The following is a 25,736-nucleotide window of genomic DNA, read 5'->3' on the forward strand; positions in this document are numbered from 1 at the left end:
CAGTATAAATATTAATATACCTCAATACAGGGATCATTCTTTAACCATTCTGTCAGTATAAATATTAAATTTATTCCTTAATACAGGGATCATTCTTTAACCACTCAGTCAATATAAATATTAAATTTATTCCTCAATACAGGGATCATTCTTTAATCACTCTGTCAGTATAAATATTAAATTTATTCCTCAATACAGGGATCATTCTTTAACCACTGTCAATTAAATATTAAATTTATTAAACAATACAGGGATCATTCTTTAACCACTCTGTCAGTATAAATATTAAATTTATTCCTCAATACAGGAACCATTGTTTAACCACTCTGTCAATATAAATATTAAATTTATTCCTCAATACAGGGATCATTCTTTAACCACTCTGTCAGTATAAATATTAAACTTATTCCTCAATACAGGAACCATTGTTTAACCACTCTGTCAATATAGATACTAAATTTATTAAACAATACAGGAACCATTGTTTAACCACTCTGTCAATATAAATATTAAATTTATTTCTCAATACAGGGATCATTCTTTAACCACTCTGTCAGTATAAATAGTAAATTTATTCTTCAATACAGGAACCATTGTTTAAGCACTCTGTCAATGTAGATACTAAATTTATTAAACAATACAGGAACCATTGTTTAACCACTCTGTCAATATAAATATTAAATGTATTCCTCAATACAGGGATCATTCTTTAACCACTCTGTCAGTATAAATATTAAATTTATTCCTCAATACAGGAACCATTGTTTAACCACTCTGTCAATGTAGATACTAAATTTATTAAACAATACAGGAACCATTGTTTAACCACTCTGTCAATATAAATATTAAATTTATTCCTCAATACAGGGATCATTCTTTAACCACTCTGTCAGTATAAATATTAAATTTATTCCTCAATACAGGAACCATTGTTTAGCCACTCTGTCAATATAGATACTAAATTTATTAAACAATACAGGAACCATTGTTTAACCACTCTGTCAATATAGATACTAAATTTATTAAACAATACAGGAACCATTGTTTAACCACTCTGTCAATATAGATACTAAATTTATTAAACAATACAGGAACCATTGTTTAACCACTCTGTCAATATAAATATTAAATTTATTCCTCAATATAAGAGCCATTGTTTAACCACTCTGTCAATATAAATATTAAATTTATTCCCCAGTAAAGGGACCGTTGTTTATTCACTCTATCAATTTAATACTAAATTTATTCCAAGTAGTCGAATAGATTTGTCTCATTTTTTTGGTTTATTTGGTCCAATACTTCAGCAGAAATCGCTGTACTGTACATAGATAGACGGACAGTCGGACAAACAGACTGACAGACAGAAAGCATACTTAAAACACTTTTTTTGGTATCAGGGATACTGAAACTTTTATTATTTTTTTTTTTTGCGAAAACCTAGTATCCAATTTTGCAGCATCGCAATATCTTCTCACTTTCTACACAGAGAAATTAAAATGAATAAAATTTATATACAGTCAACTCGGTTATAGTGAACCTCTGCGGACCAGCATATTTCGTTCACTATATGCAAGGTTCACTAAAACCTAAGTGTATGTTTTTATACTACTGACGTTGCTATACACACAGTTAATGTCCGTTTGGTACAGATCACGTTCAATATCAGTACTGATGTTCTCTTTATCTTCCATCTTAAACACTTTACGCTTTGACATTCTATGTTCACAGTTCGAAACTTGAATCTAATGTGGCCATGTAGGTAGTAGGCACTGACCAATTTTGCACCTCTTCCTACTAGAGGTATGCTACTGTGTATCTGGCCTTGGAATTTCCCCGGTTTCATTTTTAAAAAGACGCGGGAGGGAGGGTTGAGGACCATTATACTGTAATTCTTTTTGTATTTACCCTTTGGTCATCACTCTACTTCCTTTTACAAAAGAAAACACTTTCTCTTCCTATTCTTCTAATAACCTCTTTTAAAGTAATCACAACTAATCCTTCCTTTATCCCTCTCTGCGTACACAATTCTCTTTAACATGTTTCAAGCTGTCCAGGAAGCTGACCAAATCCTTTGTCTTTTAATGCACTTAAGGAGTAGAAGGTTTGAGATTTTATTCTGAGCATATTCTTGGAAGTTTATAGGAGAAATTACCATTTTGGCCATTTTAAAATTATTACATTTTCTTGGAGAAGTTCTAGTTTTAGGTTCACTATAACTGAAGCAAGGGTTCACTATAAACGGAAATATTAATGTACTTTTTAATGTATGCGGGTCGGGACCAACGATTTAGGTTCACTATAGCCGAATGTTCACTATAACCGAGTTCACTATATCCAGAGTTGACTGTATAAAGTTTCCATTCTATAAGGGGTTAAATCCGCTATAAAAACTGAGAAAGCAATATATTAGTGTAAATAGGTCTACTTATTGTTGTATCTGAAAAGGATTCTGGTTTTGAGATATGATAGTCACAAGGTTATAGCGACTGGAGTTTCGGATCAAATTCCAGTAATTAATTTAAGTATAATTTATAATTGACAAGGACAGTGTTTTGGGCTGGTTTCTTGATGTACATCCCTTTTCCAATTTTATCATCATCATCATCATCATCATCATCATCATCATCATCATCATCATCATCATCATCAGCAGCAGCAGCAGCAGCAGCAGCATCACTGTCATCATGGTATAGGCCTATATTAAGTACCTTATCGAAGATTGTTAATAGCCTACTCGCTTTGGAGAAAAAGGAGTTAACATTCGATTAGAATATATGGTTCAGCAGCTGAGTTACGCTAAATCAATTTTATTATGGTTAAAAGTGGAAGCTCCATGATTTATTCAGATGTTGATACTAACAAACATATTCAATATTAATGCTATAAAGTAGTGGAAAATTGTTCGTGTCTTAGGAAGATCTTTACGGGAGGAAATTTAGAAGTAAACACCACAACAGCAAGAGAATTGAAAGGGTCCACCGCCTCGAACTTTTTAACGAAAAAAAGAAAGCGTAAGATCACGTGTAAGAGATCAAGCGGCATCTGTTATAGATTAAAGATGTACAATAATATAAAACCTTTTTATCAGGGGATCTGTCTGCTCCAAGGAAACTAGGGTAAAAATGCGCGCGCACACACTCACAGAGAATAAGATAAAAAAGTTGAAAGCAGAAGCGAAAGCGACTGGCTCTATAAATGGATTTCGATTATTGACTCGAAGTCCATGTCTTTTAGTTTTCGTAGAAGGTAAAGCCATTAAAAATGTGTATGTTTGTGTTGGTTCTATCTGTCTACCACTTGACAGGAAGCAGCCTTTTTCAAATGCTCCATTTCTCAAATAAACCCAACTTCTTTTTTTATTTGATGTTTTGAAAATACTGCACATGTTATGCGATTATTTTTAATCGCTTCTCTTTCACAAAATAACTTCAACATCATATAGTGCGCTATCATCATCATTACTTTCAAAGTTAAATTTGTTTTTAACTTCTTCATTAATAGCCTAAGACTTTTCAGATGTAAACTATTTGCATACATAAAATGGAAGAATATTGAGTCAAGTCCAACGTATCCCGAAGTATACGACTTTGTCAAGTCAACACTGTGTTACTTTGAAAGTCAGTCCAACACTCACAAGACCAGCTGATTAGGGTGAGGAAAGTACCGGCCGGCACGAGCGTATCTCAGATGTTCCATTTTATGTGCTTGCAAATGGTGTAGAGTTACGACACTTACAGCCAATTATTATGCACTTCTTCTTTGGATTGAATAATAATTACGAAAAGCCGTTGGTAAGATAAATTATTGCAACCTCCTCTGGAACGTTGTCGAAAACAAGGATTTTCCTTTTCATTTAGTAGGCCTAAGTGCTGGTAGGTTGTAAAGCGTTCACATGTAACAACAACAACAACAATAATAATAATAATAATAATAATAATAATAATAATAATAATAATAATAATAAATAACACAATTGGCATTTAAAATGACTCAGGATCTTTTTTTTTCTTAATTGGTTTATTTTACGACATTTTATAGACTGCTATGGGATGAAGATGAATGCAAACAAGACGAAGACCATGGTTGTCGCAAGAAAAATAAAGAATTCTAAATGAGGCAGTAGAGCAAGTGAACAGCTTCAAATACTTGGGGTGTACTATAAGCAGTAACTGAGCTGCAGCCAGGAAGTCAAAAGGAGGATAGCAATGGCCAAGGAAGCTTTTAATAGAAAAAGGAGCATCTTCTGCGGAAAAGAACTAAGGAAGAGACTAGTGAAGTGCTTTGTGTGAAGTGTGGCTTTGTATGGAGCAGAAACATGGACATTATGACGAAATGAAGAGAAACAAATAGAAGTATTTGAAATGTGGATATGGAGAAGAATGGAACATATGAAGTGGACAGACAGAATAAGAAATGGAGTTGTGTTGGAAAAAGTGGGTGAAGAAAGAATGATGCCGAAACTGATAAGAAAGGGAAAAAGGAATTGGTTGGTTCACTGGCTGAGAAGAAACTGCTCACTGAAGGATGCACTGGAAGGAATGGTGAACGGGAGAAGAGTTCGGGGCAGAAGAAGATATCAGATGATAGACGACATTAAGATACGTGGATCATTTGCGGAGACTAAGAGGAAAGCAGAAAATACGAAAGATTGGAGAGTGCTGGGTTTGCAATGAAAGACCTGTCCATGGGCAGAATACGTATGTATGTATGTATGTATGTATGTATGTATGTATGTATGTATGTATGTATGTATGTATGATTATCTAGCGTCTGAGTGAGATGAAGATGATAGGCCTAATGCGAGTGAAATGAGTTCAGTTCCAGCGCAATAAGTTACCTAGTATTTGTTCTCAATGAGGTGAGAAAAAACCTCGGAAAAAATCTCATCCAGATAACTTTCCCAACCAGGATTTGAACCCGGTTCCGCTCATCTTAAATGATTATACAGTAAGTGATTATTTATGCATGTCATATTATGATGTACCGAAGTACGTACGATATTTCCGTGCAGGAATTCTGCGTTATCATATGATAAAGGATGGACGGCACTCATTTCGTCGGATCCCGGCCACTTAATCACTGTAATGAGTGCACATCTGCACATAGTGTGTTGGACATTGTGCCACTGTCACACATCTGTGACACAGTGCATGAGGGAAATTAAGAGAAGAAATTTAAACTGAGAGGATTCAATCCGTCATCGGAACTGCAATCCGGTGTGGCTTAGTGGATAAAGCGTCAGCACGTAGAGCTGAAAATCCAGGTTCGAGTCCCGGTGCCGGAGAAATTTTTCTCCGCTCCACCCATCCTTGATTTCATGGCGTGTTTTGGTAAAGCCATTGATTGAATTCCCAATATTCTCAGTCAATTTAGGAGAGCAGTGTATTATGATAATAAATGATTGAAAGAATTTTAGTTTTGTCTTTTAAATGTGCAGAAATTTTATGAAAACAAATGTAACTTTTCGTTTTGCAAAGAAATTTTACAATGTTACATTTGTTCGGATCAAAATCCTCCACATTTAAAGGACAAAACTAAAATTGTTACAATATACAGCTCTCTTAAATTGACTGAGCATATTGGGAATTAAATCAATAGCTGTCCCAAAACAAGCAATAAAATATTTCATATAAAACGATTTTTATCTCGAAAAGGAAGCAAAAACGAGTAAAATTGTATTAAAATTTTTGTCTGAAATATCTCAAAGAATAACCCCATGAAATTAACGACATTACTTAAGGTTCACTATGTATATAATATACAGACTATGTCAATATTATGTTAACACTTTAATCAAAAAGAAATATTTTATTATTTTTTTATTTCAAGTATATGTCATGCTTGACAGGTTAACGCTAGAAGAAAGAAGAGTAGTGGCAAGCTTGACGGTAGTGTTTAGATCTCCAATCATGGTCCGTAGAAAATTTGAGCACCGACTTCAACGAGACCGACCAAAGGCGAGTGTTTGGTGTGCCGTTACCGCTACTGGTGTGAATGATCTTACTTTTTTGACAGTGAATTTCGAAAGATATTTACACTTGTTTTAGTTATATGCTATCGAGGAACTTCCAATGAAAATACTCTACGTGGGGCATTTTAAACAGAATGGTGTACCTGCGCACTTCGCTTGTAATATTCGTAATTTCCTAGATCAGACATTTTCGAGAAGGTGGATAGGAAGAAGTGGACCTTTACAATGCCCTTCTCACTCCCCTGATCTCACGCTTTGCGGTTTCTGATTATGAAAGAGACAGGGGCATGGTGAAAGATCACGGGAGTTGCGAGTATCAATGAACTCAAGAAAAGAATTACAAATGTGGTAACGCAATTTATTCCAAGAGAATAAGCGTCGGGAGTTTAAATGCTACTGTTATTCGTTTTCAATAATTGGGTGTTGATAAAATTGGACAACAGGTTGAGACCTTGCAATAAATGAAAAGTGGTTTTTAGTCAGATACTTCTTTTGAAGTTGAGTAAATGTATTTACTCATTTAAGTATTAATATAATTTTGAAATACCCTGTACATTATATATATATATATATATATATATATATATATATATATATATGGGCAGCTAAAGCAAAGAGATGCACTATCACGTTTACATTTTAACTTCGCTCTAGAATATGCCATTAGAAAAGTTCAGGATAACAGACAGGGTTTGGAATTGAATGAGTTACATCAGCTTCTTGTCTATGCGGACGACGTTAATATGTTAGGAGAAAATCCACAAACGATTAAGGAAAACACGGAAATTTTACTTGAAGCAAGTAAAGCGATAGGTTTGGAAGTAAATCCCGAAAAGGCAAAGTATATGATTATATCTCGTGACCAGAATATTGTACAAAATGGAAATATAAAAATTGGAGATTTATCCTTCGAAGAGGTCGAAAAATTCAAATATTTTGGAGCAACAGTAACAAATATAAATGACATTCGGGAGGAAATAAAACGCAGAATAAATATGAGAAATGTGTGTTATTATTCGGTTAAGAAGCTTTTGTCATCAAGTCTGCTATCAAAAAATCTGGAAGTTAGAATTTATAATACAGTTATATTACCGGTTGTTCTGTATGGTTGTGGAACTTGGACTCTCACTTTGAGAGAGGAACAGAGCTTAAGGGTGTTTGAGAATAAGGTTCTTAAGAAAATATTTGGGGCTAAGAGGGATAAAGTTACAGGAGAATGGAGAAAGTTACACAACGCAGAACTGCAAGCATTGTATTATTCACCTGACATAATTAGGAAAATCCAGAGGTTTGAGATGGGAAGGGCATGTAGCACGTATGGGCGAATCCAGAAATGCATATAGAGTGTTAGTTGGGAGACCGGAGGGAAAAAGACCTTTGGGAAAGCCGAGACGTAGATGGGAGGATAATATTAAAATGTATTTGAGGGAGGTGGGATATGATGATAGGGACTTGATTAATCTTGCACAGGATAGGGACCAATGGCGGCCTTATGTGAGGGCGGCAATGAACCTGCCATTTGTAAGTAAGTGCATAATACCTACGAATATTAAATGTATATTGTATATGTATATTTACTGTCATCAAAATTATGTATGTACAATTTGTATATCACTATGAATACTAATAATACATTCAGACAGCAATAGCATAAATACATACATACATACATACATACATACATACATACATACATACATACATACATACATACATACATACATACATACATACATACATACATACATACATACATACATACATACGAACTTCTATGTGTCATCTCACAAAATATTCTTTGTAAAACTGAATAAATGTGTAGTTCTACATTTTAGCACGTTTAGTCCTATCTAATCACATCTGTAGAGACCCGAAAACACCTCAATCGATATATAGTAGTTGGCTTTGAACTGTAAACATCTTAAATAAAAAAACCATTCATTATTGTACGGCGTTCTGGTATAGAGCTTAGGATAAATATAGAGAATGTAGCCTAACTTGATTTGTACGGAGATGTGGTGAAGTGATATTAAGATGTTTCCTTTACGTGGTTGTGGTTTAAATTGGCACGGGAAAGTCCTTGTCCGCTTGAAAATCATGGCAATTATATGTTTCTTGTCTTGTTTATCGAGCTTTGTTAGACCGGCAACTGTTTTGAGGAGCTGTGATTTACAGGCAAGTTAAAACACTACAAAGAGAAAGAACAGCCGCCATTGAAAACGTTTACAGTTCAGATATTCAACAAAACTTTACAACTCAGAGGCGCTAATAGCTACTGCCTTGACATCAACTACCACCTCGCTAGAATATGTCCTATTAAAACAAACCTCCGCGCACCGCTAACAGAACCGGAAACTTGTCCAATTCCCGGAGAGGTCGAAGTGAAATTTATACTGGACAAAGCCGCGGTCAGAAAGGTTTCTTAAAAAATGCCCTTTCTCTTTGATATACAAATAAATCCATCCTCTTCATCACGGTGTTACAACTGTAATCCGAGAAAGTTCCTGACATCGTTAACAAGTCATCATATAAAAGTTAGTAGATCTTCCTTCAAAGATACGGGATTACGGGTCTCATTATAGGGCGAGTGATGCACAAGATATAGATAGAGACAAAAATTCCCTGCTGCCGCTTCGGGCGAAAGAAACTTAGTCAAAATTGTTCGCAGAATTCATGAACGTTAGCAATACACAGGTATTTATGAGATTAATTTTATCATTTGTGTTTTTTAATATTGGGTCGGCGGAGATGTTTGGGGATTAATTTGTACTCTTGGTGGAGATTAATGGAAATTCTGGAAAATACAATTATTTTGGAATTGGAGTATCAACTCGGTATGAATATTACTTTCTAAATAATTAATATTAAGGATTCGTTGGATTCTGGTAAAGGTGCGGTACGGCCAATAGACAATATTTGTTGGATTGAGACTGTATTTAACAAACATTAATTAAAAACGAAAAAAAACTTGCAGCCCTCAAATTAACACTTTCTAATTATTACTGGAATGTTGAATTCTCCGTCTTTTGAGTTCACTAATGTAATCAGAACACCTGGAATACCATGTAATGTTGCCTACTTGGATATATAACAAATTCAGTGAAAAAAAAAATCCGAAAAAACTTAGAATATTAAATTTGCTAAAAAACGACGCAATAGTAATAATTCGCGAATGTGTTCATACTTCGATTTGTCGCGATTGTTTTATCCACATATTTAATTTAATTTTAATTTAATTTAATTGATTTTTTTAATACTTTACACTTGAGCTACATTAGGCATTGCAGCCCGAAAGAGCAGAAGCTCGTGCTCGGGCGCAGTACAGATCAATTATACAAATATATCACAAAATTAAGAGAGTTCATGAGCACAATAACATTAATAAGTGGTAAAATACATACAGCATGTAATAATAGGGTCTATATACAAATAGAAAATACAAAAGGACATAAATATTAAAGTATAAATTTTTAACTCAATTATCTTAAACAATTAAGTAATTAATCTGATTTGTTTCTTAAATCTATGTGTGTTAAGTGTACTTAGCTCAAGGTAAGCTCTAATTAAAGCATTGTATATTTTGGGTCCAAAATTTCTGCTGTGTTTTAATCCAGCAGTTGTGTGGCATTTGAGAGTATTTAGAAAGAAACTGTAGTTTTGTCTCTTATGGTATTCGTGAGGGTCAAATTTAAATTTATTGTGGTTTTTATGGAAGTAAATCAGCAATACTTGTTTATAAATTTGTTCTAGATTTGATACACCAAATTCCTGAAAAATTAATTTTGTTGGGTAATCAAAAGGTATGCATTGTCACCTCTACTTTTTAACTTTGCTCTAGAATATGCCATTAGAAAAGTTCAGGATAACAGGCAGGGTTTGGAATTGAATGGGTTACATCATCTTCTTGTCTATGCGGATGACGTGAATATGTTAGGAAAAAATCCACAAACGATTAGGGAAAACACGGAAATTCTACTTGAAGCAAGTAAAGCGATAGGGTTGGAAGTAATTCCCGAAAAGACTAAGTATATGATTATGTCTCGTGACCAGAATATTGTACGAAATGGAAATATAAAAATTGGAGATTTATCCTTCGAAGAGGTGGAAAAATTCAAATATCTTGGAGCAACAGTAACAAATATAAATGACACTCGGGAAGAAATTAAACGCAGAATAAATATGGGAAATGCCTGTTATTATTCGGTTGAGAAGCTTTTATCATCTAGTCTGCTGTCCAAAAATCTGAAAGTTATAATTTATAAAACAGTTATATTACCGGTTGTTCTATATGGCTGTGAAGCTTGGACTCTCACTTTGAGAGAGGAACAGAGATTAAGGGTGTTTGAGAATAAGGTTCTTAGGAAAATATTTGGGGCTAAGAGGGATGAAGTTACAGGAGAATGGAGAAAGTTACACAACGCAGAGCTGCACGCATTGTATTCTTCACCTGACATAATTAGGAACATTAAATCCAGACGCTTGAGATGGGCAGGGCTTGTAGCACGTATGGGCGAATCCAGAAATGCATATAGAGTGTTAGTTGGGAGGCCGGCGGAAAAAGACCTTTAGGGAGGCCGAGACGTAGATGGGAAGATAATATTAAAATGGATTTGAGGGAGGTGGGATATGATGGTAGAGACTGGATTAATCTTGCTCAGGATAGGGATCAATGGCGGGCTTATGTGAGGGCGGCAATGAAGCTCCGGGTTCCTTAAATGCCAATAAGTAAGTAAGTAAGTAAGTAATCAAAAGGTTTATATAGACAAATTTTGATAATTATTTTTTGGAGAAAATTTAAAGGATGGAGAGTTGATTTTGCCATTCCTCCCCAACCTAAAATACCATACTGAATTATTGATTGAAACAGAGCTAAGTACACAGTAAGCAGAACATAAACAGGTAAATAAGAGCGTAGAATGGAAAATTTGTGGATTGTTTTACGCAATCTGTTACACAGGAAGGAGATATGGTTGTCCCATTTTAAATGTTGGTCAATAATAATGCCTAAATATTTAACGTGTGAGGATATACTCAAAGCGTTACATGAGCAAGTAAGTAAGTTACAATCATGTATTGTTATACTTATATTATTATTCACTTTTAGTTGCTCAAGGCCATGTGATGTTAATGAAAATGGTATTAATTTTGTTTTAGAAACGTTCAAAGAAAGTAAGTGAGCATCCAGCCATTCTTTAATAATGTTAATAGCACTATTAGAATTTTGATAAGGTTCATTCCTACTCGAACCGCTAAATATAACCACAGTATCATCAGCATAAGAATACAGAGTACCAGAATATTTCTCAATGTCAATTTTAAGTAAATCGTTGACATATATTAAAAACAAAACAGGACCTAAAATCGTCCCCTGAGGTACACCTATATCAATGTTTCAGAATCACTTAATTCGTAAAGATTAGTAAAAATCTATTGTATACGAGTATCTATTATGTCGTGATTTTCGCGATCTCCATAATACCCGGCCCTAATACATCTGGCAATTAGGTATGGGTATTCCACTATTTCTCACTGAAGGAAACTATAAGCTAATAAAACAAACTATTTGGCCTGCTTATGAAGAATCATTTTGCAATTCAATACCTAACCTACAATGTCACAAGACAAAATATTAGTTCAAGAATGCAATTGGGAACACAATCATAATTGAGTCGTGAATTGCAGAAATCCCACAAGTCACAATTTTTCTCAAATTCAATTTTTCATATGGTTGTAATATTCACACATAGACCTTTCGAGTGGTGCAGAAATACCGCATGTCCAGTGCACTCGTGAACAGCGAATATTTTCTAAGTCCACTTCGGATCAGGTGATGTTACACTATGCTTGCGCTTGTAGAAGCAGTAGGAACTGTGGAGTCATTCGATATCTGCGTCACATAGAGTAGCGATAGAGTGCTCGCTTAATGATTCGAAGATTGTGAGTTCGAGCCTTGTTCAAGTTATTTTATTTTGTTATTCTTTAGCGATATAAATAATATTCAAGTTATCATTTCTATTTTGCTATCGTTCTTTAGCTATATAAATAATATTCAAATTATCATTTATATTCTGTTATAGTTCTTTAGCGTTGTAAATATTATTCAAGTTATTTATATTCTATTATAGTTCTTTAGCGTTTTAAATAACTTTCAAGTTATCATTTATATTCTGTTATAGTTCTTTAGCGTTATAAATAATATTCAAGTTATCATTTATATTGTTATAGTTCTTTAGCATTATAATAATATTGGAGTTATCATTTATAGTGTATTATCATTATTTAGCGAAATAAATAATATTCAAGTCATCAATTATAATCTGTTATCGTTATTTAGCGATATACATAATATTCAAGTTATCATTTATATTCTGTTATGTTCTTGAGCGATATAAATGATATAAATTTAATGTTAGATTTGGAAAAATACAGTTGCATAATACTGTTAGTTTTTTCTTCTTATATTATTACATTATGCTATCCTGTAACGCAATAAAATGAAAAGAAACAACGAGGATTTGAGCATGAGACGTTGACAGTGATTTTCATTATAACTCTGGAGCAGTTATTTGTAATAATTCAACATATTTATCTAGGTTGGCAACTCTGAATTCAGTAAAATCAATTTTCAATCTAGACAGCTGTTTGCTGTAACGACGAAAAACACACTATCGTGCAAAAAATCCTATAACAATAAAACATAATTTACCTTTTAATAGAAAAAAGTTTAATTGTATTTTCAAAAGTCACGATTACTACAGAACCTTGAGTGATCGGAAAATTGTGTACGTAGATTTGAAATCAGCGCGAAAAAATCTATAAGAACCAACCATTTCTTTTGTTTTACCAAACAAAATACTTAACTTTGTGGTATGTAATCTACTGTGATAGGTGCATACCGTTGATCGTGAAAGCGGACTGTAACTCGCCCGCAGATGCTTCGTCGTTGTAGCAGAGAACAGCCGAGCGGGGCTACGGCGGCACCAGTCACAATAAGACCAGGCATATCTTTACATAGAATTTTATATTTCAAAACCTATAATTTCATTTTTTCTGAAATTTAATCTAAAAGCTACTCACCATCCCGTACTTACTTTCATCGTATTTATGTATTAGACAGAAAAATTGCACTCCAATCAAGTTTTTATTTTGCCAGAGTTAATTACCTAAAACAGTCTTTTTCAAAAATAACCTAAACATTAATTAAACTTTAGGAATGATTGATTAAATGGCAGACTTACTAGTGTTAAATTGTATAAGCACGTATGGCTTACAGCTGTTTCGGTGTATCCTTCACACCATTGTCAGAGCCTACTAGATCCCGGCGTCATCTCGACATCGCTGCCTGTTGTAGGGGTGCGTTTGCGTGTTGAAAAAATGTTGAAAAGTGGAGTCGAATATTGTGTGTGTTCTGAAATTGATCTGTGTGTTGAGGATTTGATTAGGGTGTGTTTTAGTGTGTCTGTATATTTCATATTGTTCTAGTGTGTTGAGTTTTTGTTTTTTCGGTTGTATATGTAGGATTTCCATGTCTATATTTATGTTATTGTATGTATGGTTAGCATTAGTTGTGTGTTCGGCATATGAGTAGTTTAATATCAAAGACGGACATCTGTCGTCTCCATAGTTTTGATTTGGAGGCATTTTTTTTTTTTTTTTTTTTTGTTTCACAGTGTTCTTTGTAATATTTTAACACAATTTTTTTTATAAATGTAGTGTTAGAGTTTGCATATAGTTTCACCATAACTGAAAAAGCATGAAATACGTATAAGAATCCACATTATCTAAATTTCGATCTGAAGGTCAGATGTCCGCCTTTGATATTAAGCTACTCACATGTAGATGTATTGTGTCCTCTGGTTATTGCATTAATGTGCTCTTTGTAGCGTGTTTGGAATGATCTGCCTGTCTGTCCAATGTAGAACTTGTGGCAACTATTACATGTGAGTCTGTATACGCCCGTGTGGTTGTATAGGTGCGACAAGTTCTACATTGGACAGACAGGCAGATCATTCCAAACACGCCACAAAAAACACATTAATGCAATAACCAGAGGACACAATACAATACATCTACATATGCCGAACACATATCTAATGCTAACCATACATACAATAACATAAATACAGACATGGAAATCCTACATATACAACCCAAAAACAAAAAACTGAACACACTAGAACAATATGAAATATAAAGACACACTCAAACATACCCTAATCAAATCCTCAACATACAGATCAATTTCAGAACACACACACTATTTGACTCCACTTTTCAACACGCAAACGCACCCCTACAACAGGCAGAGATGTCGAGATGACGCCGAGATCTAGTAGGCTCTGACGTTGGTGTGAAGAATACATCGAAACAACTGTAAGGCACACGTGCTTACACAGTTTAACACTAGTAAGTCTGCCATTTACTCAATCATTTATATTTAAGTGTTAAAAGTAGTGTACGCAAGATTTAAGATGGATAAACTTTAGCTTTTTGCTAAGCATTTTGTTTTCAGCAAAGTGATTTCAATTTCGAAAACTGCAAAACAGTATTCTCATTAATCCACTCGTTTAGGCGATTGAAGAATTTTCTACCCTTTTCCCTGAAAAAGATGTTAGTGCAAACACTCGTGATGCCCCACTTCGATTACTGTGATATTCTGCTTACTGACCTAAGCGCTACTTCGGTGCAGAGACTACAATGTGTTCATAATATGTGCGTCCGTTTCGTCTGCAATATTCGCCGGGCTGATCACCTAACACCATCCCTCGAAATGTTGTCCTGGCTCCGTCTAGAAGATCGTAGGAAAATCCACTGTCTTTCCCTCCTCTTTCACATATTGCATTTCTCCACTCCTGTCTATCTTGCGTCTCGTTTTTTAAATTTATCCACCCACCATAACCTAGACACACGATCATAACACTCCTCAATATTATCCATTCCCTCTCACCGAACATCCTCATATTCATCTTCTTTCACTGTGGCTGTTCCTCGGCTTTGGAATTATTCTCTATCGAGTAATGTCAGGGACTGTCAGGCATCAAACCAATTTAAGAGTAGACTAAAGAGATATTTTTATAACAATTCTTGTTAACAAGAATAATGGGATTTCTAATTCTGTGATATATATATATATATATATATATATCACAGAATTAGAAATCCCATTAAGTTTAATATAGTTTCTCGAGTTCTCCAGGAAACATGGCAGGATAAAAATTGAATAATAATATTTTAAAATATGCAAAGTGTGACTGGATTACCGTCCTACCATATTTTCATTATTATTTTCGTTGTTTCTGATATTTTATTACAAACTAATTAATAAAAATATATTTTTAATAAAATTATTATTGCAACGTCGATATATTAAGAATTGAGCATATAAAGACATAAACTAAAAGAACAAAACAATAAGAAGTTGAACTTCATTTTCAACTTTTTATTTAATAAATTACCATCGCATGAGTATAATAAATAAGATTCACTAAACTTCTCTTTCATTCATTCATTCATTCATAGTGTTCTGCTCAAGGTAAGGTATTTCACTGCAAACCCAGCTTCCTCCAATCTTTCCTATTTTCTGCCGTCGCCTTTGTCTCCTCATATGATCTATATATCTTTAAGTCTTCTATCATCTGATATCTTCTTCTGCCCCGAACTCTTCTCCCGTTCACCATTCCTTCCAGTCCATCCTTCAGTAGGCAGTTTCTTTTCAACCAGTGACCCAACTATAATAATTCCTTTTCCTCTCCCTTATCAGTTTCAGCATCATTCTTTCTTCACCCACTCTTTCCAACACAGCTTCGTTTCTTATTCTGTCAGTCCATTTACACGTTCTATTCTTCTCCATATTCACATTTCAAATGCTTCTATTCTCTTCTCTTCACTTCGTCGTAATGTCCACGTTTCTGCCCCATACAATGCCACATTCCATACAAAACATTTCACTAGTCTATTTCTTAGTTCACTAAAATATAATAAAATAATTTTTATCTGTCATTAAATAAGTCACACAAAGTCTAGAAAGAACACGGAAGTTTTGATATTATTCAAGAGAAACAATAGGGTTTACAATACATTCTTGACCATCTCTGTGGTGTAGGGGTCCCTTACGCAGAGGGACCGGGTTCGATTCCCGGTCGGATTGAATTTCCTGGTTGAGGTTTTTTAGGGTTTTCCCACAACCGTAAGGCAAATGCCAGGAAATTCGGGCCACAACATCCCTGAATATCATCGGCCTTATTCATCACCGAAATCATATTCATAACAAATCCGTAATACATATACTGTCGCCATCTAGTTCACAACAATAGAACCAGTCTCAACAATAGTACACATTTCACTTAAAAGATTAACTCGAGATATGATCAAGGATGTTAAAGCGATAGGAAAAAAAAAAGAAAAGAAAAAAAAATACGTTGTTTTATTTATTTACCGAAGTCCTCGTAAAACGTTATTATTCGTTTGAGAAGTTTTTGTCATCTAGTCTGCTGTCAAAAATCTTAAAGTTAGAATTTATACAACAGTTATATTACCAGTTGTTCTGTATGGTTGTGAAACTTGGACTCTCACTTTGAGAGAGGAACAGAGATTAAGGGTATTTGAGAATAAGGTTCTTAGGAAAATATTTGGAGCTAAGAGGGATGGAGAAAGTTACACAACGCAGAACTGCACGCATTGTATTCTTCAACTGACATAATTAGGAACTTTAAATCCAGACGTTTGAGATGAGCAGGGCATGTAGCACGTATGGGGAAATCCAGAAATGCATATAGAGTGTTAGTTGGAAGACCAGAGGGAAAAAGACCTTTGGGAGGCCAAGACGTAGATGGGAGGATAATATTAAAATGGATTTGAGGGAGGTCGGATATGATGATAGAGACTGGATTAATCTTGCACAGGATAGGGACCGATGGCGGGCGTATGTGAGGGCGGCAATGAATCTGCGGGTTCCTGAAAAGCCATTTGTAAGTAAGTTCCCGTAAAACGATAATAACTGGAATGTGAAGATTTCATTGGGATTTATATGGACATTAGTGTACTACGTAAATATTTTTATAATAGCTTGACGTTTATGTAAAACTTGACAAATATCGATAGAAGGATTCTGAAATGATATGGACCTTCAGCTTTGAACTTAGTCTATTTTAACTTCCTCGGGGATTTTGATTCGAGGCGTTACTGCGTCCTTCAGAGGCAGACAAACAAGAAATGTGTTTGCTGTGGACGAACAGGCAAATACGAGAGTTTATATGTGTGACTAGTGACTACCTATTAAAACTGTCCCCACTTGTAAACAATATAAAAATTTACCTACATATGAAACTATCTTTACTTCGGTATTACTTCGGTATTCGTATATCTCATTATATCAAGTCACGAGCAATCGTTGTGTTTTTTTTGCCATTTTTGATTTTTGATGTTGTGGTGGCCTTGAATGAAATGACAATGATGATCACCGATGATCACTATCACATACAGTTTGACATCAGACATCGAAGCTCCAACTCTGAAATTTTATCGTGAAACTCGTAATATTACGTCCAATCACTTATTTTTAATCACTACATATGTCGTCTTTTCTTCGTTTACTTTTAGAGAAACTCGTTGATGAATAAAGATGTTTATTTGAGCGCCGTACATTACACATAACTGCGTAAAATTCACAGAGTATTCATTAGCATACGATCATTAAAACTACAAGAATTCCTGTAATGTGATGTATTTGCATTGCAAACGAAAACGTGCAGCGTGATCCGTGTACAAATTGAAAGAGCTGACACGTGATGTTTAATGATTTTTTTCCTCCTGCCTTGTGACGATAACGGCTTATGTTTGAATTCCCTAATTGCTTTAAGTAAGCTTCTGTTATTAACGCCTCTACCAAAAGTTCACAGGTTGTTTCTAATTAGCACCAATGTTACGAAGAAATATTTGGGAAAATAACATGGCCGAAGTATCGTGAAATACTTCGAAATTCAATACAATAATGTGAACAATCTTGCACCATGCTATCTTTCTCAGCTTATTTGATACAGCTTTGATATTATATATATATTCAAATTTTTTAAAAAATAATTTATTGATCGATTAGCGCCTTTAGCGCTATACAGATCATTTCTAAATAAAATATAAATACAATACATGACACTGAATTCAGGGCGCCTAGATGGGCTCCTCAATGAACAAAAATAATTATTGATAAATAATTATTTACATAGGTTGGTGTGATGATAAATTTTATCATAATATGAGGTCCATTGGAAGCCGGCTCTTGATTCTGGTGGGAAATGAGGACTTCTTTCCGAGAGAGTAGTGAATGGCGCCTGGAACATTTTCTAGGTTGTTATAGAACTTCTTAGCTTGTGAATAAATAAACTGATTGTGTCAATACCAGTTTCTCTGTGTAGTTGGCTATTACGGACAAACCAAGGAGAATTGAGTGAAATTCGTAGGACTTTATTTTGAAATGACTGGATGTTTTTAATTTCACTTATTGCAGCTCCTTCCCAGACAGGACAGGCATAAAGCAGTAGAGGTCGTAATAGAGATGTGTAAAGTATCATGCAATTTTGTAGCTTTAGAGATGATTTCTTGTTGAGAAGCGGATATAATTTAGTGAGTCTTGAGTAGGCCAATTTAAGTTTGTTGTTGATGTGATGTTTCCATGATAGACGGCGATCTAAGTGCACTCCAAGATATTTTACAGCTTCATCCTTTGGTTTCCACGGTATCACGTTGGTTGGAAGATTTATGCATGGAAGATTAGCAGGACGACACAAAGTAAATATCATTGCTTCGCATTTATTGTAGTTCAGTGCGATGCGCCAATTTTCAATCCAAGGGCATATGATGTTTAAGGCTTCCTGAAGGTGATTTGAGGGTATGTTAATGTTGCGATGGGTTGCATAAATAGCTGTATCGTCTGCATACAAGCAATTTATGCAGTTGGTGTTGCAGGAATGTCCGAAGTATATACATTGAATAATATCGGACCTAAGATAGAGCCTTGTGGAACGCCAGCACTAATGGGTCTAACAGAGGAGTGAGTACAACCCATTATGACTGAGAATGTGCGATTTGACAAGAAACTAGTCATTATGTTGCATAGGTAGTCTGGAACGCCGGACTTGTGTAATTTATACCGCAGACCTTTATGCCAAACTCGATCAAATGCTTGAGTGAAGTCAAGAAATGCGACTGCAGTCTGCTCTTTCTTTTCAAAGCCCTGTGCAGTTTGTTCAGTGATACGAAGCACTTGATGATTGGTAGAATGATTTCGACGAAAGCCAAACTGATATGGAGGTATGATGGATGCTTGAGATATTCAAATTGTATCATCATAAATATGGAACTAAAGATCCGATTTTATACGACTAGAGGACCCAAAGTGTTTCACAAGCACAGCTCTTAGCCATGGTACCTACTTTGGTCCAAGGTTATATAATAAAATAATAATTGAAAAATACCCAAATTTGGAAAATTTTAGTATCAGAAATTAAAAAAAAATTGCGTTAGGAATTTGATTTTTAAAGAATATATATTGATTTAATGTGGATATATATTTGTATGAGTTAAATTGTTAAAATTGAAATTGTATTTTTTGAAGTTAATTTACGCCTATAACTTTTTTCGTTGACCCACTTTCTGTCAAATAATTATCTTTGTTTGTGTTAAGTATGTGTTTAGATAACTCCCTGAGCACGAGCTTTTACACCTTCAGGGAAGAATTAAGACTGTATTTTTGTATATGTTATTTTAATAACAATAAACAACAATAAACAGCTTTCCAATTTAAAAGTAAATGTAACGCCTTAATTACTAGAATTATTAATTACTGCCATTTATACGTACTCTTTCATCGTTTCTTTGCTTAATTATGATAAAAAAATCCACCAGTTTTCTTTCTAAGGACAAAAAGGGCATCGTCGAAAAACATCCTGTCCTGAATCATCGTCTATTAGACGATGTGTATAGTCAATCACACATATAAAAATAAATTAAACGAATTTATTCAAAGAATATCGGGATAAGAAGAATGTTTCTGTTCAGAAATGATACACTAATAGCCTAGATCATATATACCCAGACTCCTCTGCGTTATAAGTTTTGAAGTTAACTTTTGTCAGGTTTACTATGCTGCCATCTAGTTGTTACATAAGGAGTCACGTCATAACTTCTATTTGAATTGCATTAGAGACTGTACTGCCATCCCGTGTTCGTTTACGGCGGACAGGTTGCGATCCTGGCGATTGTTCTCTTCAAAGTGCAAACGATTTTAACAAAGGAACGAGCAATCTGTATGTGATCTGGGCTAATAGTAAAAAAGAAACATGACACTGGAAAATATGTTTGATTTATATGTACAGAGTGAACTGTAAGTAATGTAAGTAATTTTAGAGAGAAAAGGATGATAGGATGTAATGTAGCTATAGCGAAGTAAAATGTTTGAACTTCACAAATAAGAAAAGCAAATCCTTGTGGTTAATAAAGGACGTAATCTGAAATGAAATAACAGACAAACAAGGAATATTGAACACTTGGACGAAATATGTAGAAGAATTATATGAGACGGGAATCTCCAGAAAACTTGGCTATAGACGACGAAACAGCCGTATCAGAAGACGAAAAATGATTTTCTGTTTTTAAGGGAAGAAGTTGAATTAGCGCTTAGGGAAATGAAGAATGGGAAAGCAACAGGAGTTGATGGAATCCCCATCGAAATAGTGAAATGCTTGGGTGAAAACAAGAAGGAAATTCTATCATTATTAAACGAAATATATGAGAAAGGTAACTGGCCTGAAGATTTTACAGAGACAGTGTTGCCTCCAATACTGAAGAAAAATAATGCCAAGAAATGTAACGAGTTCAAGATTATCAGCCTCATATCACACTCGGCGAAGATTATTCTGCGAATATTGAATATTAGTATATTCTAAGATGGAAGAACAGTTTGAAGAAGAGCAGTTTGGCTTCAAGAAGGGAAAAGATACGAGAGATACAATTGGACTGCTACAAACAATCGGCTAAAGATACCTAAAGAAAAATAAAGAAGTTATGTAGTATTTGTGGACTTAGAAAAGGCGTTTGACAGAGTGGACTGGAATAAAGTGATGGGGATTCTAAAGAAAATTGGCGTGGATTGGAAAGAGAGGAGGCTCTTCAGTAATCTTCATATGAAACGAGTCAAAGTCAGGATAGGAGAAGAAATGTCGGAAAGAAGTGAAATAGAAAGAAGAGTATGACAAGGATGCTCTTTATCACCTACCCCTGTTCAATGTCTACTTGGAGGATTTAGTAAAGAACTATTTTCAGGACATGGGAGGAGTGATAGTAGGAGAAATAAGAATAAAATGTATAAAATTTGCTGATGATATGACGCCAGTAGAAGAGGAGATGATACTAAGGGATATGGTAGTGGCGCTAAATGACAGCTGTGAACAGTATGGAATGAAGATAAATGCCAACAAGACCAAGACGAAGACCATGGTCATAGGAAGAAAAGTAAAGAAGGTAAACTTGCGAATTCTAAATGAAGCAATAGTGCAAGTGGACAGCTTCAAATTCTTGGGGTGTACTGTAAGCAGTAACATGAGCTGCGCCATGAAGTCAAAAGGAGGATAGCAATGACAAAGGAAGCTTTTAATAGAAAAAGGAGCATCTTCTGCGGACCTCTGGAGAAAGAACTAAGGAAGGGACTAGTGAAATGCTTTGTGTGGAGTGTAGCACTGTCTGGGACAGAAACATGGACATTACGAAGAAGTGAAGAGAAGCGAATAGAAGCATTTGAAATGTGGATATGAAGAAGGATGGAGAGTGTGAAGTGGACCGAGAGAATAAGAAACGTAGCTGTGTTGGAAAGAGTGGGTGAAGAAAGAATGATACTGAAACTGAACAGAAAGAGGAAAAGGAATTGGTTGGGTCACTGATTGAGAAGAAACTGCCTTCTGAAGGATACACTGAAAGGAATGGTGAACGGGAGAAAAGTTCGGGGCAGAAGAAGATATCACATGATAGACGACAGTAAGATATATTAATCATATGAGGAGACAAAGAGGAAGGCAGAAAACAGGAAAGACTGGAGAATACTGAGTTTGCAGAGAAAGACCTAGCCTTGGGGAAGAACATTATGAATGAATGAATGAATGAATGAATGAATGAATGAATTCTTTGAGATATTTCAAACAAAAAAGTTTAATACAATTTTGCTCGTTTTTGCTTCCTTTTCGAGAAAAAAATTATTTTCTATGAAACAATTCATAGCATGTTTTGATAAAGCTATTGATTGAATTCCCAGTTTGCTCAATCAATTTAAGAGAGCAGTGTATTATGACAATAATGATTGAAAGAATTTTAGTTTTGTCCTTTAAATGTACAAAAACTTGATCCGAAGAATTGTAACATTGTAAAATTCCTTTGCAGAACGAAAAGTTACATTTGTTCAGATCAAATTTCTGTACATTTAAAGCACAAAACTAAAATTCTTTCAATCATTTATTATCATAATACACTGCTGTCCTAAATTGACTGAGCATATTGGGAATTAAATCAAAATACGCTGTGAAATGTTTCATATAAAATAATTTTTATCTCGAAAAGGAAGCAAAAACGAACAAAATTGTATTAAACATTTTTGTTTGAAATATCTCAAAGAATAATCCCCTGAAAGCATCCAAATTAGTCTTTAATAGTCATTTCCTAACATTATTTTAATTATATTTTAAACCACTGAAAGAAATCAGAAGAAAAACATTGCGAAAGATTTGAAAATCTTCTGCAACTTTACGTCATGACATTAAATTTCAAAACGGCTGAATAAAATTGTTACTGTTCTGATGAATTGTTTACTGGCAGGGTAGTGAAGTGCAATCTGAAGGCCATATTCACTTCGTTGTGCAGCTGGTGATAATGGTCCTCCAGTTTCCGTCTCGCCTCATGCGTCCACACCACGAACACGTTCTTCAGTCGCTTTACAAGTATCTTATGTTCTCTATTGAACATAACTTGAGTAATGTACTCACCTCCATAGTTTGCCCAGCGTCTTGCTGAGTTCTGCGTTGTGCAGCTGAGGGTATTGGTCCGCCAGCTTCCGTCTCGCCGCTTGCGCCCACACCATGAACGCATTCATTGGTCGCTTTATGTGCTGCTTTCTTTTGGCTGTTGACTTCTGTGTTACGGGAAGTAATGTCCAATCGTAACCTGCAAACAAAGACGCATTGGCTTTTATCAGAAGCTTTATGTTGAGTGTTTTATATCCTTAACAATAAGAAACTAATTATTATTATTATTATTATTATTATTATTATTATTATTATTATTATTATTATTATCATTATTATTATTTACCGAAGTACATATATTTCCGTGCAGGAATTCTGCATTACCATATGATGAAGGATGGCCAGAATAGAGAAAAATTCTCTTCGGTACCGGAACTCGAACCCGGGTTTTCAACTGTATGTCCTGACGCTTTATCCACTAAGCCACACCGGATTCCAGTTCCGATGCCGGATAGAATCCCTCTGTTTAAGTTCTGCCTCTCAGTTTCCCTTTGATGGCCTACCCTCATGCATTGTGTCGGACCCCGGCCACTTAGTCACTCGTAATGAGTGCACCTCTGTACATGGTGCGTTGGACATTGTGCCACTGTCGCATATTCTGTGGCACAGTACATGAGGGTAGGCCATCAAAGGGAAACTGAGAGGTATAACTTAAACTAAGAGGAATTCGATCCGGCATCGGAACTGGAATCCGGTGCAACTTAGTGGATAAAGCGTCAGCACGTAGAGCTGAAAACCCGGGTTCGAGACCCGGTGCCGGAGAGAATTTTTCTCTGTTCTATCCATCCTTCATCAATAAGAAACTAAGTTTCTTTAGCTTAACTTCATTTTCAGGTAGGTACAAAGAAAATTAGAAAATATTTTTTTATTTCAGCACCCTTTTGACAAAAGCTAATAAAATCAATTCAATAATAAATGATGGTAATAATAGACTAATAATAATAATAATAATAATAATAATAATAATAATAATAACTGGTGATGGAAAATATGATTGAAAATATATATCTTTATTGAAGCTGCATATCTTAATGTTGTTCGTGCATATATGTGCATAATTTGGACGTTTGGGCACACTTAAGAGCATATTTCATGCATACTTTTAATATAGGTTGTAGCGAAAAATGTTTTCTAGTTTTTTAACTTTGGTAAAACATGTAATAATTAATTACTTTAGCTGGCATCGCGTTTTCTCCACAAACTTCATTCAGAACTTCCTCAATTGACTTGGGGAATACATTACACGTCAAAACGTAAAGTATCGCATGACTTAATTACGCAAAAGTTTCATCTTTAACATTTATCAATATCGTTTGTTACTGTATTATCTTTGAAGAAATTAAATATAAATTAATTTAGAAAGTAAATTAAGTTTACGGTAATGTTAAATAATTTGTTAAGTCTTACGTAAGTACATAATTTGATCGAAACGTATCTGATGAGACGTTTTTGTTTACATTCTCCTCTCGCAAGTCTTGCGGAGTAGACTTACACTCACACCCACTACGAAACAATGATCTAAAGGAGCTCTGCTACCCTTTGCAGCGTTGCAACGCGTTACATTTCGTGTTCTCAAAACTATTGGACGTATGGAAAAACTTATTTGACAAAACTTGTTCGCATTGACTTCATCTATTGCCACTATGTATTAATGTAATAGGTTTCTTTTCACTGTGTGTAAGTATATATTTCGGCATTTTAAGACAATATTTGCATCCATATTTTAGGGTTTTAGTGTATACAATTCTCAACGCTAATAATAACAATAATAATAATAATAATAATAATAATAATAATAATAATAATAATAATAATAATAATAAAACAACGTAGATAAAGAAAGAGGAACCAATCTTGTCACGAAGGATTTCTTAGTCATCGTCCTCTGAATGAGTTGTACTAGTAGGATTACAAATACGTTATCAAATGGTATGATGAAACAAATATTAAGTTGATGCCTAAATTCGAAGGGTTATTTTATTAAATCCAAAATTATTTATTACACATAAAGTAAACAATAATATACTCGTATATCTATTTTCCTATATTGCTTATGACTGACTCGCAACGTCCTGGCAGTTTTTTTTTTCTATTCCATACCTGAATAAATTTGATTGTTAGTAGTTGAAGAAATCTTCGAACCAATTTTGAATAGCAGTTTCGTTATTAATGGAGATTCTCAAGACATTGTTGGATGTAAAATTGAAAAGATTAAGATCTGATGGAGCAGGATCAGAAGATTTGGGTGGATAGGGAATATCCTCCCAACAAAGCCCTTAGATAATCGCTTTTGTAACGTCAGTAATATGCGGACGGACATTTAATACTGCGAAATCACTTAATGAAGTCTTCCCGGTCATTTTTCTTGCATTTCGGCCTCAAGGCGACTGAGTTGTTTGCATCGGAAGCAATTCAAATTAGGTAACGCATTCTTTATTCCACCAGATGCAGAAAATTAAGTTACGTTAATGAACACCAGCTTTCGCACGGGGAGATTTTTTATTGTTAGTGTTGAAGTCATTCCAGTCTGTTCTTGATGTTGATGTAAAGGCACTATTTTTCGTCACCGTAACAATTCTGAGAGAAAAACTATGTATGTTGTTGAAGAGAAAGCAAAAAACACGAATGGTAACGGCTTGATGTTTGTTGTTTTCGCTCAAAACGTAAAGTACCCATTCACTCAATTTGTTAACTTTCTCCATGGA

General features: G+C 34.7%; 1 protein-coding gene across 2 annotated transcripts in view; it reads right to left on the bottom strand.

The window, feature by feature from the left end:
* LOC138713683 (transcription factor SOX-10-like) overlaps positions 1-25,736 on the bottom strand; it is a 251,456-nt gene that overhangs the window by 49,229 nt on the left and 176,491 nt on the right. For both annotated transcript variants that reach the window (XM_069845966.1, XM_069845964.1), the window contains exon 3: positions 22,993-23,170. In XM_069845966.1, coding sequence (XP_069702067.1) covers positions 22,993-23,170 — 178 coding nt within the window. The remainder of the gene's footprint in view (positions 1-22,992; positions 23,171-25,736) is intronic.

This window comes from Periplaneta americana, chromosome 14, assembly GCF_040183065.1.
Source record: "Periplaneta americana isolate PAMFEO1 chromosome 14, P.americana_PAMFEO1_priV1, whole genome shotgun sequence".
NCBI lineage: Eukaryota > Metazoa > Arthropoda > Insecta > Blattodea > Blattidae > Periplaneta > Periplaneta americana.